Source organism: Sitophilus oryzae, unplaced genomic scaffold (assembly GCF_002938485.1).
Source record: "Sitophilus oryzae breed Bouriz unplaced genomic scaffold, Soryzae_2.0 scaffold_649_pilon_pilon, whole genome shotgun sequence".
NCBI lineage: Eukaryota > Metazoa > Arthropoda > Insecta > Coleoptera > Curculionidae > Sitophilus > Sitophilus oryzae.
Window position 1 is genome coordinate 1,286,199 of NW_022147250.1, and position 18,690 is coordinate 1,304,888.

At 32.8% G+C, this 18,690-nt stretch overlaps 1 protein-coding gene across 8 annotated transcripts in view; it reads right to left on the reverse strand.

Annotated features, from left to right (window-relative positions):
- Positions 1–18,690, reverse strand: part of LOC115887867 (glucose transporter type 1) — a 162,590-nt gene that overhangs the window by 55,148 nt on the left and 88,752 nt on the right. For 4 of the 8 annotated variants that reach the window (XM_030907384.1, XM_030907383.1, XM_030907382.1 and 1 more), the window contains 2 exons: positions 16,843–17,146; positions 3,312–3,568 (listed from right to left, as the gene is read on the reverse strand). In XM_030907384.1, coding sequence (XP_030763244.1) covers positions 3,312–3,568; positions 16,843–17,146 — 561 coding nt within the window. The remainder of the gene's footprint in view (positions 1–3,311; positions 3,569–16,842; positions 17,147–18,690) is intronic. The other 4 variants (XM_030907389.1, XM_030907388.1, XM_030907386.1 and 1 more) reach the window with 1 other exon arrangement.

Here is an 18,690-nt window from a genome sequence, read left to right on the forward strand (position 1 = left end):
TGGAATATGTAGCGGAATTCAATTACCTCGGCAGTTTGATTTCGGAAAAGGCCAATATCGACTCTGAAATTCAGCACAGGATTAGCAGCGCCTCAAGAGCATTCTGGAAATTAAAAGACAGGGTTTTCTACAATCATGATTTGAGCACAAAAACGAAACTTGCGGTGTACCGAGCGATAATAATTCCCACCACGTTAAATGGAAGCGAAACCTGGGTACCGTACCGCCGACACATGAACGCATTAAACAAGTTGCAACAGAGACATCTTAGACAACTCTTAAGAATCAAATGGTTCCATCACGTCTCCAACGTATCGGTTGGGAGTGATTCATCGGTCGCTACGATGTGAACTAATCTGTTCAAGGTCACATAAAACTTAATTCCAGTGCCGTGGTGTTTCAAGTCATATAATAATCAATATATAATCTGTTGTAATTTGTTGTTTTAGCTGTCAAAGTCTTGTCAAAACATATATTTGGTTATAAATATAAACTGGAATGCCCCATTGGTCGCACTGCAAGCACACCAATGGACTGACGCACAAAAACGAATCAATCAAAGAAACACGATATAGTATCGTTTTTGTCATTCACGGTAACATTTTAGAATAAGTAGGAGGAGCGCAGGTAGATGATTAGACCGGGCCTTTAAAAACCTACGTCTGCGGTAAAAATTTACGTTTTTAATGTAAAAATGATAGCGCGCGTGTCGATTCTAACTTCATCAAGCGATGAATCACTCCCAAACATTCGTGGCGTTTACTATACCAAAATCTCTGCTTTACGGTGAGCTTGTAGACGGTAAGAGGAGGCCGGGTGGACAACTCAAAAAGTTCAAGGATATTTTCCACGAAAACTTAAAGGGAATTAACAAGCAGAATGAGTGGGAAGAGGCAGCTCACAATAGAACGGAATGGAGAAGAATTGTAAAATCAGTTAAGAGCGACAACCAAAAAGTAAAGAGGCAACAAAGCAATGAGATTTTTGAATGTCTAGAGTGCGGTAGACAGATAACATCACGTATCGGGCTTTTCAGTCACAGAAAAGCTCATGAAAGAAAACGCCTTGCGTGACCATCTTCTGATGCGTGTCGAATACTCGTCAGCGAGTAATGGCGGTATAGTATGTATTGTATTTAACATAATAAACAATTAAATTGTGTTTGAATATACCGTATAAAAGAAAAACGGCGTCAGCGATGGCCATGAAATGAAGATCGCTGTCATTTTTTTATCTAAAATTATATGGGGAATCATCGATGTTCATTTCCAAGCCAACTGGACGCCGTTTTTTTTTCGATCATACGGTATTTCGTAGTAGTCACCTACATTATCGGACAAAAGTAAAGCAACTTAAAGCCCAATATTTAAGTACCGTATGATCGAATAAAAACGGCGTCCAGTCCGGTATTTAAAATGCAATTAGCAAACAACTGTGAAATCAAAACTTATGAAGTTTTCATAGTAGGCATGCTAACCATAGGTAAAATGTTATTGTTTTCAAATGTCAGATAAGTTTGTATCTGATAATTTAAGAAAGGATTTACGATAAAGGTAAATTTAAATTTCTAATTCTGCGGGCTAATTAAATCTTACAGCTTTCATTTTCATTTAAATAAATATACCAAAAGAAAAATCATTATCTGTAAAGTTGAAACAAATGGCCACAAACGCCTTTTTAGCAGGAAAGCGTAAGGTTACGATTTCTAATCAGTTTAAATTGCCAAAATACAGCGTGACGAAAATAATTTCATGGTTTAATGCAAGAGGTCATATTGAAAAAATGACAAGATCAGAGAGGCCTAACTATATTTTGGATGTACAGTACGATCAAAAGAATTCCTCGGAATGACCTACGGTTTAACAACCATAAGTCATTCATAAAATAACAAGTATATCCAAATCTGAAGAGGACATATTTTATTACAAGAAGTGTCTCATAACTTGAAGAACTATGAAAAATATTTCTTTAAAAATTAACCTAGAATAGTGTAATAAAACTCTCACTATAGGTTACCTAACCTAACGGACCAAGAATACTTGCTAAACTTTCTGAACGACAAGTTACTTTGAGTTCAGCGATGATTAGTTGAGACAAAACTGTATAAAAGCAGACGTCCAGCTAAGAAACCATTGCATTGGTCTCAGAAGTAAATCGCCTTGATATACTAGAATTTGCACGACGACACTTGAATTGAACAGTTCAAGATTGAAAAAAAGTATTGTTTAGTTACGAAACTAGTTACAAAATTTTTAATTTTGACGGAATGAGGAGTGTGAGAAAGACGGTCTGTTAAAACAAGGTTTCATCCAAAGTATGTTACGCCAACAATAAAGAATGAACAAGGTAGTGTGTTTTTATAGAGTTGTTTTTCGTGATGTGGGGTAGGTCCATTACACTCCATAGAAGGCACTATGGATCGATTGGAGTACAGGGACGTTCTCCAAACCGTGATGTTGTCTTATGCTGAGTGGGAGATTCATCTACGATTTTTGTTTTGAACAATTGACAGGACTAAAAAAAATTGAATTGACCCATAAAATTCATCCCGTCTTGTTCAGGAGTGGTTTCAGAATAAATATTTCAGGAAACTTCAGGGATATATTATATTACTTATTGTATAGAACGTCGTATTCGCGTTACAAGTGTTTCAAATAAACATGCTTTAATTGATAAATTTAAGAAAAATTGGTCGAATTATTTATTTGGATTACTGCTGTCTAAAATTTAATTTCATCAATACCGCGACGTTGTCAAAAAGTTATAGCTAACAATGAATATTCTATTAATTATTAAGAATATGTTTTTATATCGTTAAGTTGCTTTACTTTTGTCCGATAGTGTATGTTTAAATAATTAACGTATTTAAGCTACATAAATTTACAAAAATAATTTAGATATCGATGGGCTATGTTATTTTAAACGAGAGCTATTGACACTGAATTGTTACAGAATACCTTCACAGTTGTTCGGCTGTGTATGACTTTTGTATAAAATTGGGCAAAAATACGGTTCTCATTAAATATTATGGCTCTGTTTTTGCTTATTGAAATTATCAATTGAGGGGATTAGAATAAAAGGCATACAAGTGACTTTTTGTTTTAAATGGAGTTAAGTACAGATTTGGATACTTTAGATACCAATTTATTTAGTATAAACGCAGTGCCATTGTAGAATTTACTTAATTCCATTTTAAATCAAATAAATTGGCACCTTAAGTATCTAAATCTGTACTTAGAAAAAAGTCACTTGTATCCCTTTTATTCTAAGCCCCTCAATTGTATTTGTACATAATTTGTATTTGTACTTACCGACCAAATTTGTTAGCAACTATACCACCTCCAAAACCCCCAATCATTCCTCCAATAGCAAAAATTGACACAGCAACTGAGTATAATGTTTTAACAATTTCCTCTGGAAGATCTTCAGCATAACGCGACTTATAAACATCTTTAATAAAATATTCTATATTACTTTGTGGTGCATTTATTACCCCGGTATTGTAACCAAATTGTAGCATGCCCAGTACAGCTGCAAATATTGCATATGACAAGAAAGCAGTGAGACCCTGAAAAAAGTAAAATATTATAGGTTTACAGATATAAATCAAAAGTTGTATATTAAATATAATTGAATAAGTTTTTCTATCTCGTATTTTTTTGCAATTCTGTATAGAAAAGATCATCAAATAGTTATCTATACAGGATCCGCCAATTGTGCGTCGGGCATATGTAGCTTCTAGAATAAAAAACTTAGAAATTTTGTTTAAGTGCAGACTTAAAGTATGTACTAGGATGTATTTCAGAAAAAATATTTTAACTTCTACAGAGTGAACGGAACACCCTATATATTATTGCATTTTTTCTTTCCATTATTTTACATAATTCTAAGATATCGGTAAATATGTTTTGATAGTTTCAGTGATATTAATAAATAAATAAAAAATATATATATTTTCAACCTTACTTGAAAAAATTATTTCAAATACAAGAACTGTCCTGAAATGAAAACTATATTAGGTATTTACTTTAGATGGTCTTAAACTTACTTTACTATAAATATTGTAATCTTAAATCATACAAGATGTTCAAAATTCAAAGCCAAACTTTCAAAGCTAAAATTTTTGAAATACTCTAAATATAGACAGTGTTCATTTTTTAATTCTCCATCTAATAAAAAAATAATATACAGAGTGTTCCATAAAAAAAAATAAAGAAAAAATATTTTATATTTTAGAAAGTTTGGCATTGAATTTTGAACATCCTGTATGATTTAAGATTACTATATTTATAGCAAAGTAGGTACAGACCATTTAAAGTAAATATCTAGTATAGTTTTGATTTCGTGACATTTTTTAATATTTTTTTAAGAAAAGCTGAAAAATATACACATATTATTTATTAATATTTCTGAAACTATTTAAATATATTTATTCACATCCTAGGATTATATAAAGTGATCTGTAAGGAAGTGTTCCATTTAAAAAAATCATCCCGATCCACTCACACTTTTTTGAGCCACCCTGTAGAAGTTAAAATATTTTCCTGAAATACACCCTAGTACATACTTTAAGTTTGCACTTAAACAATATTTCAATATAAGTTTTTTATTCTAAGAACAGATGCCCGACGGACTAATGCCGGACCCTGTATACAGGGTGGTCCGAACTGTATTCCGGGAACTTCGCCACATATTCTGCACATGAAAATAAGTAAAAAAGTTCGTATAAATGTATGTCCTAAAATGCTTAGTTTCGGAGATACAGGGTGTAAAAGTTTCATTTTTATTTCGATTTTTATCAAATGATATCTGAGGTGACGTCAATATTTGGATGAAAATTGGTGTCTGGGAGTTTTTTGACATGAGAAATTTGATTTTGATGTCAATATGACTCGTACTTGTAGAGGGCGTCCCCTACATGTGTTTTAACTGTTTTGAAGAGTAATAACTTTTTGTCCGTACCTGTATAAAACTACTGTGTGAAAAAATATACTTTTCTGTAACTTTTTACGTAAAAAATGTCTTTTGGTAAAAATCGCGGCGAGCAAGCGTTCTCAAGATATTTAGAATAGAAATAATAAATTTGGAAAATTTTTATTTTTTTAAATTAATCATAAATTTTTCTGCGAAGAAATTATGATAAAACGGATTCTGTTGAACTTTTGGCACAAAAACATTTCAAATTTGTGATTTCAGTCTAATAACTATTTAGTCAACATATCTAATTCATATCAATGATGGCAGATATTGATAATTTCGATTCCAAATATCTCGAGAACCAGTACTCGTAGTGATTTTTGCGAAGAGACCTTTTTTACGTAAAAATGGTCGTAAATATATATTTTTTTACTCTGTTGTTCTATACAGGTACGGATGAAAAGTTATTACTCTTCAAACCAGTTAAAAATATGTAGGTGGCGCCCTCTACAAGTAGGAGTCATATTGATACCAAAATCAAATTTCTCATGTCAAAAAACTCCTAGATACCAATTTTCATCCAAATATTTACATTACTTCAGAAATTATTTTGAAAACATCGAAATAAAAATGAAACTTCTACACCCTGTATCTCCAAAACCAAGAATTTTAGGACACACATTTATACGAACTTTTTTACCTATTTTTATCTGCAGAATATGCTGCCGACATTTCCGGAATACAGTTCGGACCACCCTGTATACAGGGTGTCTAAAAAAACGACTTCCATCTCTCGTAGAGAGGTTCCTCACGTAAAAATAAGGTTAGTAAAATTCGGTGCGAACAACCGTTCTCGTGTCAATAAACACCCAGACATCAATTTTCATCCAAATATCGATGTTATTATGACGATATTCGATCAGAAATAATTTGAAAAAAAACGAAATAAAAATAAAAAATAAAAAAAACAGAGCGTACAACAAAGCACATATTCGAAGTGAAACTTCTTACTAACAGCAATTAAATTGCAGGATTTGAAGGGTATATATTTTTTTATGAACGCTTTTCATAAACTTAAAAAAAAATAGAGTTAATATAAAACCGTATACTAGTCTAGCTTTATAATAATTTTATAATGTTTTTTTTTAATTTTTATTAAAAAACGATAATTGAATCACCCGGCCGAATAGCCCTGGCCCTTAAACCAAAATATTACTACATCTATATGTCTGACTATTACTAACCAACAATTTGTCTTGTGTGGTCTGTTTTTGTTTAAATGTTTTGTTTATTATTCATTATTTATAGTGATTTACAGTAATTTTATTAAATTATACAAATATTCTCGTTGATTATTGGTTTGAAATAAATATGGCAGTATCCTCCAATAAAAATACGGGTTACTAACTCTAAATCCTAATTCTGAGCTGACAAAGGAGCTAGATGCTTTACCTAGACAAACAATGCTAGATGCTTTACCTAGACCGTTATTCAGAAGCTATAAACCTATCGATGAAAATATGCATGAAAATTTACTTCCTAGCATACAACCAGAGGATAGTGGTACACAAGGTTGGTGCAGTATCAAGTTTATTATAGTGATTTTCTTAGCCGGTATGGTACAGATCATTACCCAGTAAGTTGCCACAAGCTTATTTTTCATAAAGGTAGATTATTACGAAATAGCGGGGTTAAATTGTTTTATAAAGGGGTAGATTGGCCGAATGAGATGGCTTTGGCAACACTGCCGTTACCACTTTTCCTCTTGCTAGCTCGTGCGTCACGACCGTCACTCAATACCGTGTATGACGGCTTTGAATTTTTACTCCCAACGCGCGTAACTTCAAAACGAAATTTCTACACCTTGTAGCTCCGAAACGAAGTATTTTAGGAAATAAATTTATACGAACTGTTTTACTTATTCTGATCTAAGACCATGATCAAGCCAATCTTGGTTTTCCATTTGCTCATCACTAATTTTATATGACAATAGAAAAATGCGACATTGTGTCAGTAGATAAAACTTTTAATAATATACGTGGGTATGCTGTTAATACATACAGAAAGATGGACACACGCCAAAGAAATATTGGAAACCAAGATTCCAAACGTTTGTAAATGCTTGTAAATTTTTGTAAACTTGCTATCCACACGCAAGCAGCGTTCGTTTTCAACAGTTGTTAGCTAAGCGAATTGAACCGGAACTGCACCTATTTCTGCGCCGTGTATCGTGCAGAGCTGACAGCTGCGCGTTTGTAGCTGACAAACTAATGTTTGAAAATTTTCGTTTGTGGACATCTGACGTACAGGGTTTCCCACTAAGAATAGCTCTCGGCTGTATCTCGGAAAGTATTAGCCGTAGGGGCTGCGGAAAAAATATTTATAACTAAAGGGGCTATGGGAAATTGCTGGAAATTATTTTCAAGTTTATAGAACGACCGCTAGGGGGCGCAACTGCAACAAAAAATAAGAAAATTGAGCTTCTACACAATTTTGCCTAGATAAGCTGTACTATAAGTAATAGCTTCATAATCTTTAGTATATTTTGAATATTTTTTGTTAAAGCCATTTTCCCCTATCTACCAAAATAAAGTGGTGGGGAAAAATTAGATCTATTTTTATTTAAATATTAGTAACTCTGGACTGGATGATCGGAATCCAACAGGCGAGGGCTCGTTTAAAAGAACGTTTCTTACTCTATATTGTACCATATAAACAATAATAATAAGCTTTTGAACGTAGACACTAGGGGGCGTTGTCTTACAATTTAATAAACATTGCGCGTTTTTTCAAAAAAATTAAATGCAATAGTATTTGTAATTTTAGCTGATAGTAAAGAGTAGTAAAAGCTTAAAAAGTTAGCGAAAACCGCATCTTGATATCTTCTTTCAAAGCGGAGATATTAGCAAAATTATAATAAATACCAAAAAATAAGCCCTTAATTACATTATTTTTGCAACACGGTATCGTAGCCCTCTTAATTATGCCCATTATAACAGAAAAATAAGATAGGAACAGTTAGTTTATTTTAAAATCGACGAAATACCAGAATACCATAATACCAGATTAAGATATTAATAACAGTGAACAAGAAACGATGATTTAGTGAAGTCATGGTAGGCTTTGGAAAAAAGTTGCTTTTGACGTAATAGTATAAATGTCAAATTATTATTAGATCAACATTTTGATAGTCTTATCAGCGTTTTTTATATTTTGATTGCGTTTTCAAAATGCCAACAACTTCAATTATTTCAAATAATAAAGGCATTTTGAAAAAGCAATTAAAAGATAAAAAAACGCTGATAAGACTATCAAAATGTTGATCTAATAACAATTTGACGTTTATACTATTACGTCAAAAGCAACTTTTTTCCAAAGCCTACCATGATTTCACTGAATCATCGTTTCTTGTTCACTGTTATTAATATCTTATTAGATATTAATACCTCTGGTATTTTGGTATTCTGGTATTTCGTCGATTTTAAAATAAACTAACTGTTTCTATCTTATTTTTTTGTTAGAATGGGCATAATTAAGAGGGCTATTGGTACCGTGTTGTAAAAATAAGGTAATTAAGGGCTCATTTTTTGGTATTTGTTATAATTTTGCTAATATTTTCGGTTCGAAAGAAGATATCAAGATGGGGGTTTCGCTGACTTTTTAAGCTTTTACTACTCTTTACTATCAGGTAAAATTACATATACTATTGCATTTAAGTTTTTTGAAAAAACGCGCAATGTTTGTTAAACAGTAAGACAACGCCCCCTAGTGTCTACGTTCAAAAGCTTATTATTATTGTTTATATGGTGCAATATAGAATAAGAAACGCTCTTTTAAATGAGCCCTCGCTTGATGAATTCCGATCATCCAGTCCAGAGTTATTAATATTTATATAAAAACAGGTCTAACCTTCCCCCACCACTTTATTATGGTAGATAGAGAAAAATGGCTTTAACAAAAAATATTCAAAATTTACTGAAGATTATGAAGCTATTACTTATAGTAGACCTTATCTAGGCAAAATCGTGTAAAAACCCCATTTTCATATTTTTTGTTGCAGTTGCGCCCCCTAGCGGTCGTTCTACAAACTTGAAAATAATTTCCAGCAATTTCTCATAGCCCCTTTAGTTATAAATATTTTTTTCCGTAAACCCTACGGCTAATACTTTCCGAGATACAGCCGAGAGCTATTCTTAGTGGGACACCCGGTACATACCGATCGCGTAAAACATTTATATCGCATAAAATATTTATAGACGTTTGCGAACGTTTATAAGGATTTAGTGTTTTAGGTACGTACGCGCATTAAGAGGTTGCTGTTTATAATCTCTGTACTTCATGTCTGTAAGGTTAGTAAACTGATTGTGATATAGAAAAGTACTTATTTACGTAGAAAAAAAATTGTCGGTGTTTGGGAAGGCTCGAAAGGAAACAATGTTTTTGCGAGCCTTCCCAAACACCTACGATTTTTTTTCTGCGTACTAACTACTGGGAACTAACAATAACCATAATGGAGTACTTATTTACACAATCGCTGTCAGAATTAAATCCAGCTGATTTGGAAAATCAACAGTATCTATTTTCTTACTCCGTTTAGTAAGTTCTTTAATTATTTTATTTGATACCACATTTTATCTTATTAATACATTTCTTTCTGGAAAAGGTAATTACCACCATTACCTCTCTCGTATATACCCCCTCCCTCTTCCGCCCCTGGTTTTTAATATATTAGCGACAATTATTACAATACTTTTTTAAATTAATAAAGTAGTATATTAATTGCAGAGTCATTTTGTAAAATCTATAAAAAATTGATATAGAAAGTGAGCGATATAAAAATGATATATTGTGATTTTAAATAGTCTTAATTCAAAAATTTATTTTGATCACCCTGTAGCGGCATATAATAACTCTATAAGTCTAATATCCTTTTCTTCATTTCGTTAAACTCTACTACAAAAGGTGAGTAGTCTAAGCGCAGAAACAAAAAAATTAAATATTACAAAAACTACTTATTTTAGATACCTATACAGGGTGTTTCAAAAAACATGTTCCATCTCTCGTGGGGCGATTCCACACAAATAAGATTTAAAGTAAAAATAAGATTTATTTTTCATATCAACATGGATCTGATTCTGCTTTGTTCGTAGCCACAGGAGGTTAAATTCTTCATTTTTTTTCGGTATATTATGTGTTTCTTCCAAGTGCTTTAAGCGAATCGAATGAAATTTGTCAGGTAAAAGTTACTATGAGTGCTGTATATTTTAATGCTGAAAAGTGTCGACAGATTTACCAGGAGCATGCATATGGGTTATAACCACAATATTTTTCTAAAATAAAACATGTGCGCCAATGACTTTTTAAGATTTTTAATTTTACCAAGATTAACAAAATTGTGTGGACTGTTAAATTCTGATTAAAAGCAAAAGTTATCTCTTCATATCTTTGTAGTATAAGTTGTATCTTAGTATAAGTTGTATTTTGATATTTTCTCCATTCCGATCTCCTCGATAAGATAATAGTTATTTTTTTATACAAGACGATAAAATGGTATTTTATCGTCGACCGAAAAGATTAATTCACGAGCGATGAAATCGAAAGTGAATTAATTTCGGGAGACGATAATGCAATTTTATCGTCGTATATAAAACAACATTTTTTCCATAGCAAGTTACGTTTTAAAAAATATTCAGACATTATTATTTTAAGGAATTATTATATTACGAGTAGAAAAAATATTGTGCTGGGTTGGCGTTGGTTTCTATGTAATTTGACAAATAAATAAAGCTCTTTAGTTGTCAGTTTTGAGTCAATATTTTTTAATTCTCTTTCGTGTCGATTGCTGATTGAATTGGAGCCAGAAATGTTTCAAAACGAAATAAGTAAATTACCAACAGATATTCAGGCTAAATATGTTTCTTTTATCGAGATCTACCAGCCCTGAAAATATTTGTACTTATGTTATGTTATTTTGGACTAGGCTATTTTGAACTTGTTTGAAAAGCGATATGGAGAAAATATTTTTTTTATCGAGATCTACCAACCCTGAAAATATTTAAACTTATTTAACTCACACTGTATAATATTTTTTTTAATTTTAGCAAATCAATTTTTGGCGTTCCAAACGATATCTGTCAATTTTAACTATGCTGTGTTCATATCCATGATAACTCATTATCTTGAAATGTGCTATGTGATTTGAAAGCTCGTTGTATATGTTTATATTCTGTTTATCTTTGAGAATTTTTAGTCTTGACGGATAAATTTGCCGATCAAAAACCTAAGCTGTTCCCCCACTCCAGTCACGAATATCCGTCCACTAGCTAGCTAGCTCTTCTCAGCAACTTTTAGCTTCGTTTATTTTGCATCCCTTTATAAAATACAGTAACAGAATGAAGTATCTGTCGGTTTTACTGCCTGTCTTTCTTACAGGGTTGTAATGGGTAGAATTAATATTTTTCACAAATTGGTATCTGCATTAAAAAAATATTTCTGCATAACTCAAATTATACTCAATAGAATTGTAAAAATGACAAATTGATATGGTATTTTCCTAATTTTGTTATGTATGTTATATACAGGGTGGCCCATCGAAAACGTTCCGCAAGGCATAACGGCGAGGATATTTTTTTTTCAAAAAATCCAAAAACAGGTCAATTTTGTTTGTAAGGGGGACAACGTTTGCCCCAAAAATGATTGCAAAATCTTAAACCCTCTAAGCGGGGGTGTCATCCCCCAACTTTTTTCAAATGGGAAGGGTGGTCAAGTGGTACCGCAATGAAAAGGGCTTTTTATTCTCTATACTTTCCCGCTTCGTTTTTGAAAATCGGGAGAGTCATTGAGAAAATATGAAGGGATTGAAATTTAAAAGTTTATTTAAACATTTATCAGAGTAAATGATAAGAATAAATTCCTTCGACCAATTTGCTGTTTTTTCTTATTATTTCTAGATGTTACGCATTTTATCACTTGCCACAAGGTTGAACGATCAGGTGCGGCAGTTGCTAGATAGCTGTTCTGTGACTTGTGCGTTGAAGTTCTTCTCAATATCGTTAAACTGACCTAAAATAGAATTTCCAAAATACCAGCCCACACGTTCAATTTCTGAGGGTTTTGTGTGTGCACCTCGTGAAAAACCCCTCAGCCCAGTACCGACAGTTATGCCGATTAACTACACCGTTCAAAAAGAAAGTACACTCCTCCGAAAAACACACATTAAATAGGAAATTATTATCATTCGCCACTCGTTCACTCACAGTTTCACAATATTGCAAGCGACGATCAAAATCGTCTTCGTTGAGTTCTTGTACCAACTGAATTTTGTACGGGTGGAACTTGTGTTTTTTTCATATCCTTTGGACACTGGTACGATTCACGCCGGCTAATTTTGCATTGGCTAATTTTCTTGTACTCAGCGTACTATCCATGGCAACTTGGCCCAATACGAATACCTCCATAGCTTCATTTACTACAGGGTTTTCCCTCTGCCTCTTTTTATTCATAACGGAACCATCAGTTTCGCGAAATTTTGCTACTAACTCGCGAACAATTTTGCCATAAAGGTGTTTTTCAGGATGGCATTCATTGAATATCTGCGGAACCCGATTGCTACATTCATTATTTTTAAAATAAAGCTCGATTATTTCCACTTTTTCTGCAAGTGAGTACACCATAATTGTTAAAAAGTTTAACGATATTGAGAACTTCAACGCACAAGTCACAGAACAGCTATCTAGCAACTACCGCACCTGATCGTTCAACTTTGTGACAAGTGAAAAAATGCGTAAACATCTAGAAATAATAAGAAAAAACAGCAAATTGGTCGAAGGAATTTATCCTTATCATTTATTCTGATAAATGTTTAAATAAACTTTTCAAATTCCAATCCTTCATATTTTCTCAATGACTCGACCGATTTTCAAAAACGAAGCGGGAAAATATAGAGAATAAAAAGCCCTTTTCATTGCAGTACCTCTTGACCCCCCTTCCCATTTGAAAAAAGTTGGGGACACCCCCGCTTAGAGAGTTGAAGATTTTGCAATCATTTTTGGGGCAAAAGTTCTCCCCCTCACAAACAAAATTGACCTGTTTTTAAATTTCCGGAAAAAAAAATTACCCTGGCCGTTATGCCTTGCGGAACGTTTTCGATGGGCCACCCTGTATGTGAAAACGTGTAATAAATACAGCAAATGTAACAATCTGGAAATTTGTTACATTTACTCATATTTGATGAGCACCCACGAGGTTTCATAATAGTCGGAGCCCCTGACTACGCGGGAAATAGCTTAGACAGTGTATCTGATATGTTTCGGTTAATTTCCCATGAATATTAAAATTAAATTACTTTTGACAATGACAAAATCATAGTTTGTAAACTGAAGGTATGTCGGTTTTTGACTGGTGTTTGATTGTTACCTGTTCTGTTTCAATATAAAAATAGATGCAATCTTTCTTAAGTTACTCAAAATCGGCTGGTCCAAAATTGTTCAATTTTGGCATGTGTATTTACCATAATAAACCTTTAAAAATCTATTTACGACTTTGCTGCAAAATCAATAGGGGAGCCAATATTTGTCCATTTCAAAATTTGCATGGGATTTCCTATGTTTCCAACGCCGATGTACCATCCGGTATAATGGTATTATTATGAGTACTTATTTAACATTTTGTTAAGTTAATGACATTATAATCTTTTAAAGGTTCCTATTAGGATTATTGGATTAAGGCAAATTAATTAAATTGGGTTTACATCATCAGGGAGACCGAAATAGGCAAAATATCAAGAGACAACTTTTAATCAGTATTTAACGGTCTACAAAATTTTGGTAACAAAAGAAAAGCAAAGTCAGTGGCGCACATATTTTTTTAGAAAACTATTCCAGTGATAACCCATATGCACCTCCCTTGTGAATATGACACTTTTTTAGCATTAAAATATGTCGCACTTATGGTAACTTCTACCCTCAAAATTTCATTCGAATCGCTTGTAGCATTTTATTTAAAATTCACATAATTAATATAAATGTACAGAATTATTTTATTTAAATAATTCAAGTCCTCGCACCGAGATGGCATTCTAAGTATTGTTATTTTCTTTTATTTTTTCTACAAGTTTATTTCTGGCTAGTTATTTCAGTCCTGTCGAATTATGTTCGTCACTTTATATCTGACGGTGTATAGTCATACCTCGTGCCTACCTTCCCTCGCCATATTGGTGGCTAAAGCTGAACCCGATAGAGCTATCGGCGTTTGTTGGCATTTTGCCAATTTGTTTGGGAAAACCCTCAGAGCAGAGGTAAGACTCTTATTTTAAACGTAACGTTAAGTAACGTTTCCTAATACCTATCTTTTCTTTCTATAGGGTTTTAGATTATGGCAGCATTTTAGATTATGAAGGCATTTTAGTTTATGGCCGCATTTTATTTTATGGTGCCATTTTGTTTTTTTTTTGTACCTGACATTTGGTTCACGTTTTGTCCCTACATTTCACACCGGGAATAACGGAGGAATCACCTGAATCCACACAAGTTTTCGATCCTGTCTGCCCAGAGACGTTTTATACCACAATCCAGTTCCAGTTGCAGTTCACCACAACCAGCTTGTGACCAGAACGGATAAAACAGGCCAGATCATTTGATTTTATATCTATAATTTAAGTTCGTTTGAATTCATTAAGCCCTTCAGGCATATTATATATTTAATTGCTTAGAATCACTTCGATATATTTTATTCATGTTATGCATATTTCTGATATTTACATAGTACGTTTTTTATTGAATATAAAGAGTCCCTACATTTTGGTACCAAGATCGCCAGACTTTTTGCGGAATAATTAATAAAATATTAATATTCAGAAGCGTGCAGATTTAAACTACCATTTTGAGTGATCTATTTTTACACATACAATTTACCAACAAATAGATATTTTCAAACATCAAATTTCTCATATTCTGATTTAATTCTATTTTACATTTAATTATTAATTATACTTAGTTATTAGTTTATCTCAGCGTTTCATTTGTGTAATTCCTAAAATAAGCAATACCTATATTCTGAGTTGATTTCTCAGTTTTCAACTTAGAAGTTTTCGAAAGTAAATGGAAAACAGAGTGGCGCCCAGTATCTTATAAAGACGTAAGTATCACAATTTAATTTTCACTAGCTTACGACCCATTGCTCACCGGCGAATAGCTCCGTCGCATAGTGTTAGTTCTTTTAATATTTTTCCAAAAGAAAATTCTTATAAAAAAATATTCCATTTTTTTTATAACTTCTATGCTTCTAAATCTAATGCTACACGCTAAAAGTACTTGGAGAAAAATATCTCTCTCTCTCTCTCTCTCTCTCTCTCTCTCTCTCTCTCTTTTAAAATATCTTTTAAATAAGTATGTTACTCATTGGTTCTTCATCAAAAACACAATTTTGCTAATAAGAGAAAAAAGTAAGTGGCACACATGTTTTTTTTAGAAAAATATTCCAGTGATAATCTATATGTACGTCTCTGGTGAATCTGTCGACACTTTTTTAGCATTAAAATATGTAGCACTTATACTAACTTTTACCCTCCAAATTTCATTCGAATCGCTAAAAGTACTTGGAAGAAAATCATAATAAATCGAAAAAAAATGAAGACTTTAACCTTCTGTAGCTATGAAACAAAGCAGAATCGGACCTATGTTGATATGAAATATAAATCTTATTTTTACGTGAGGACTTTTCCCACGATAGATGGGAGGTGGCACATGTTTTTTGAAATATATTTGTATACATTTTGTATATCTACAGGGTCTGCAGATAAAAATAAGCAAAAAAGTTCTTATAAATGTATGTCCTAAAAGGCTTACTTTCGGAGATACAGGGTGTAGAAATTTCATTTTTATTTCGATTTTTTCTAAATAATTTCTGAAGTAACGTCAATATTTAGATGAAAATTGGTATTTGGGAGTTTTTTGACATGACAAGCTTGATTTTGATGTCAACACGACTCCTACTTGTAGGGGGCGCCACCTACATGTGCTTAAACTGTTTTGAGGAGTAATAACTTTTCGTCCGTATCTGTATAGAACTACTGAGTAAAAAAATATGCATTTACGACGTTTGTTACATAAAAAAGATCTCTTCGTAAAACTCACTACGAGTAATGGTTCTCCAGATATTTGGAATCGAAATTATCAACACCTGTCGTCATTGACATAAACATGTTGACTAAACAGTTATTAGACTGAAATCATAAATTTGAAATGTTTTTGTGCCTAAAGTTCAACAGAAACTGTTTTATCATCTTTTTTTCGAAGAAAAATTTATGACTAATTTAAAAAAAATAAAAAGTTTCCAAATTTATCATTTCAGTCAAATAACTATCCACTTGACATGTTTATTTTTTGTCAATAATGACATGTATTAACTATTTCCATTCTAAATATCTTGAGAACGGTTTCTCATAGCGATTTTTACCAAGAAACATTTTTTACGTAAAAAATGTTTAAAAAATGTCTCTTGACGGAAATGTATATTTTTCACCCAGTAGGTTTATACTGGTACAGACGAAAAGTTATTACTCTTCAAAACAGTTTAAACACATGTATAGGTAGCCGCCCCTACAAGTAGGAGTCATAGTGACATTAGAATCAAATTTCCCATGTCAAAAAACTCCCAGACACCAATTTTCATCTAAATATTGACGTTACTTCAAAAGTTATTTGGAAAAAATCGAAATAAAAATTAAACTTCTACACCCTGTATCTCCGAAACTAAGTATTTTAAGACATACATTTATACGAACTTTTTTTCTTATTTTTATCTGAAGAATATGCTCCCGAAGTTTCCGGAATATTGTTCGGACCACCCTGTATAGTATTCATTAAATAAAACAATAATTATCGATAATATTCGTGATATAATTTCGTTACCGGAAAATTACTTCACCTGTTCAAGTAGTCTTAATTTTCTACGCTGCGTATGCTCTTCGAGTCGATCGACGTACTCTCTCAGTTCTTCGATCTCTTCTTTAACTTGTTGTACCGTGTCGAGTTCATGTTTGATAGCCACCATATCCCGTTTCACTTCGGATACTTCCGACTGACATGACTCGACCGACTTCGTGAGTTCTTGTAATTGAGTACGAATTTCGCAGAGCGCCACAGTGGTTTCGAGATGACGGTCGCCGCGTTGGAGCTCGTCTAGCTTGGCGCTCAAATTCATACTCATTACGGTTACCTGCTTCTGCAAACTTTTTAACAAAATGCCAACTTAGTTTTTGTACGGATTTAACAGGTTCATGCTAATGGAAAAAAAATCGTCATGCAAACGTGAAAGGAATAAAAAATATGCTTGGTTTTACAAACTATGGGTCCAAAAAACTATACAACATAAATTCTTGCATAATCCATAATCAAATTTACCATACAGGTAAAAGTCGTAAATGTTTTTCTTGTTAAATTTTTTGTTTAAATGAAACATAGTTTAAAAAGAGACTTTTTTAAACTTTATTTGATCACAGAACACGCTATTTTTATGTTACATCTGATTTATCTCAAATAAATACAAGTATTATACTGTAAAGCATCAGAGGCCCGATTCTGTAAACATATTTCCTGTCTAGTGACCCATAAATCGTATACAAATAGCATAGGCTAGATAGGAAATTTCTTGCTACGGAGCTTACAGAATCCCACTGCAGGTAACGCATTTATGAATGGCCGGCACAGCACAGCACCGGTCAAGTTCATTTATACTAAGGGCTGGCAAAGGTTAGTTTTGGGTCGAGATTTCCGTATGTAAGAAGAGTACAATTATTATGCGTTTATAATGAACTGGACAAAGAGATAACGGTAAAAACGTTGCCAAACGTATGAAATAAACCGAGAATCTGTGCACATTGCTAAGAGACGTGGAAAGGGATACAGCAGATTAGTCGCGGTCGACCGGTTGACCAAGGGTTGACCCAACCCCAATCCACTTTAGATAGTAAGGACGGATGGCTATTGGAAAATAACCGGTTATCAGTTAACCGGATAATTTCTGGTGTAGCGTAATTACCTACACCAACCTGACACAATTAACCGGTTATAGTTATAACCGGTTAATGAAATATCTTCTGAAAAAAAATATCACTCTCTATGATTTTTTAGAAAGAAAAATGTAAAAAGAGTGCAAATTCAACATTTTTAGATATTTAATATTACTCTCTTACGTGGATCATAAATTATCTTCTAAACTAAGGATCAAGTTAGTTTGAATGTTGGAATGAAGAGCTGTTATATTAGCTGATCTATTAACGTAGCTTACATTTAGACGTGACACCTATTTTTTTTAGATATAAAAACAAGCTGTGTTCGAGGTCAGTAAAAATAAAATAACCGATTTTCGGTTATGAACTAAAAGAACAGTTATTAAATTTAACTGGAACGAAAAAAATAACCGATTAATAACCGATTTTTGGAATAAAATTACCGGTTATCTGAAAAATCGGTTATTTTTGCGCATCCCTAATTCACAGACCCAATCAGTATTTAAAATTCTAGAGAAGGGTGTATATCATGCGTTCAGCTTTACGATTTAGTAATTACGTCTCGTGATACTTTATTTGTTTATTTATTAAAGAGTCGTTGTAATTTTCCCTATAGCTTGTAAATTTTACCAATAGTAGTTAGAAACACTTGCAACATTTGGTAAAAATAAGTGGAATTGAGAAGTGAAGTTGATGATTGACAGTGGTCGCGCTATTAGAACTCTGAATTCAAAAATGAATGTCTGAGTTCTTTGAGTTCTATT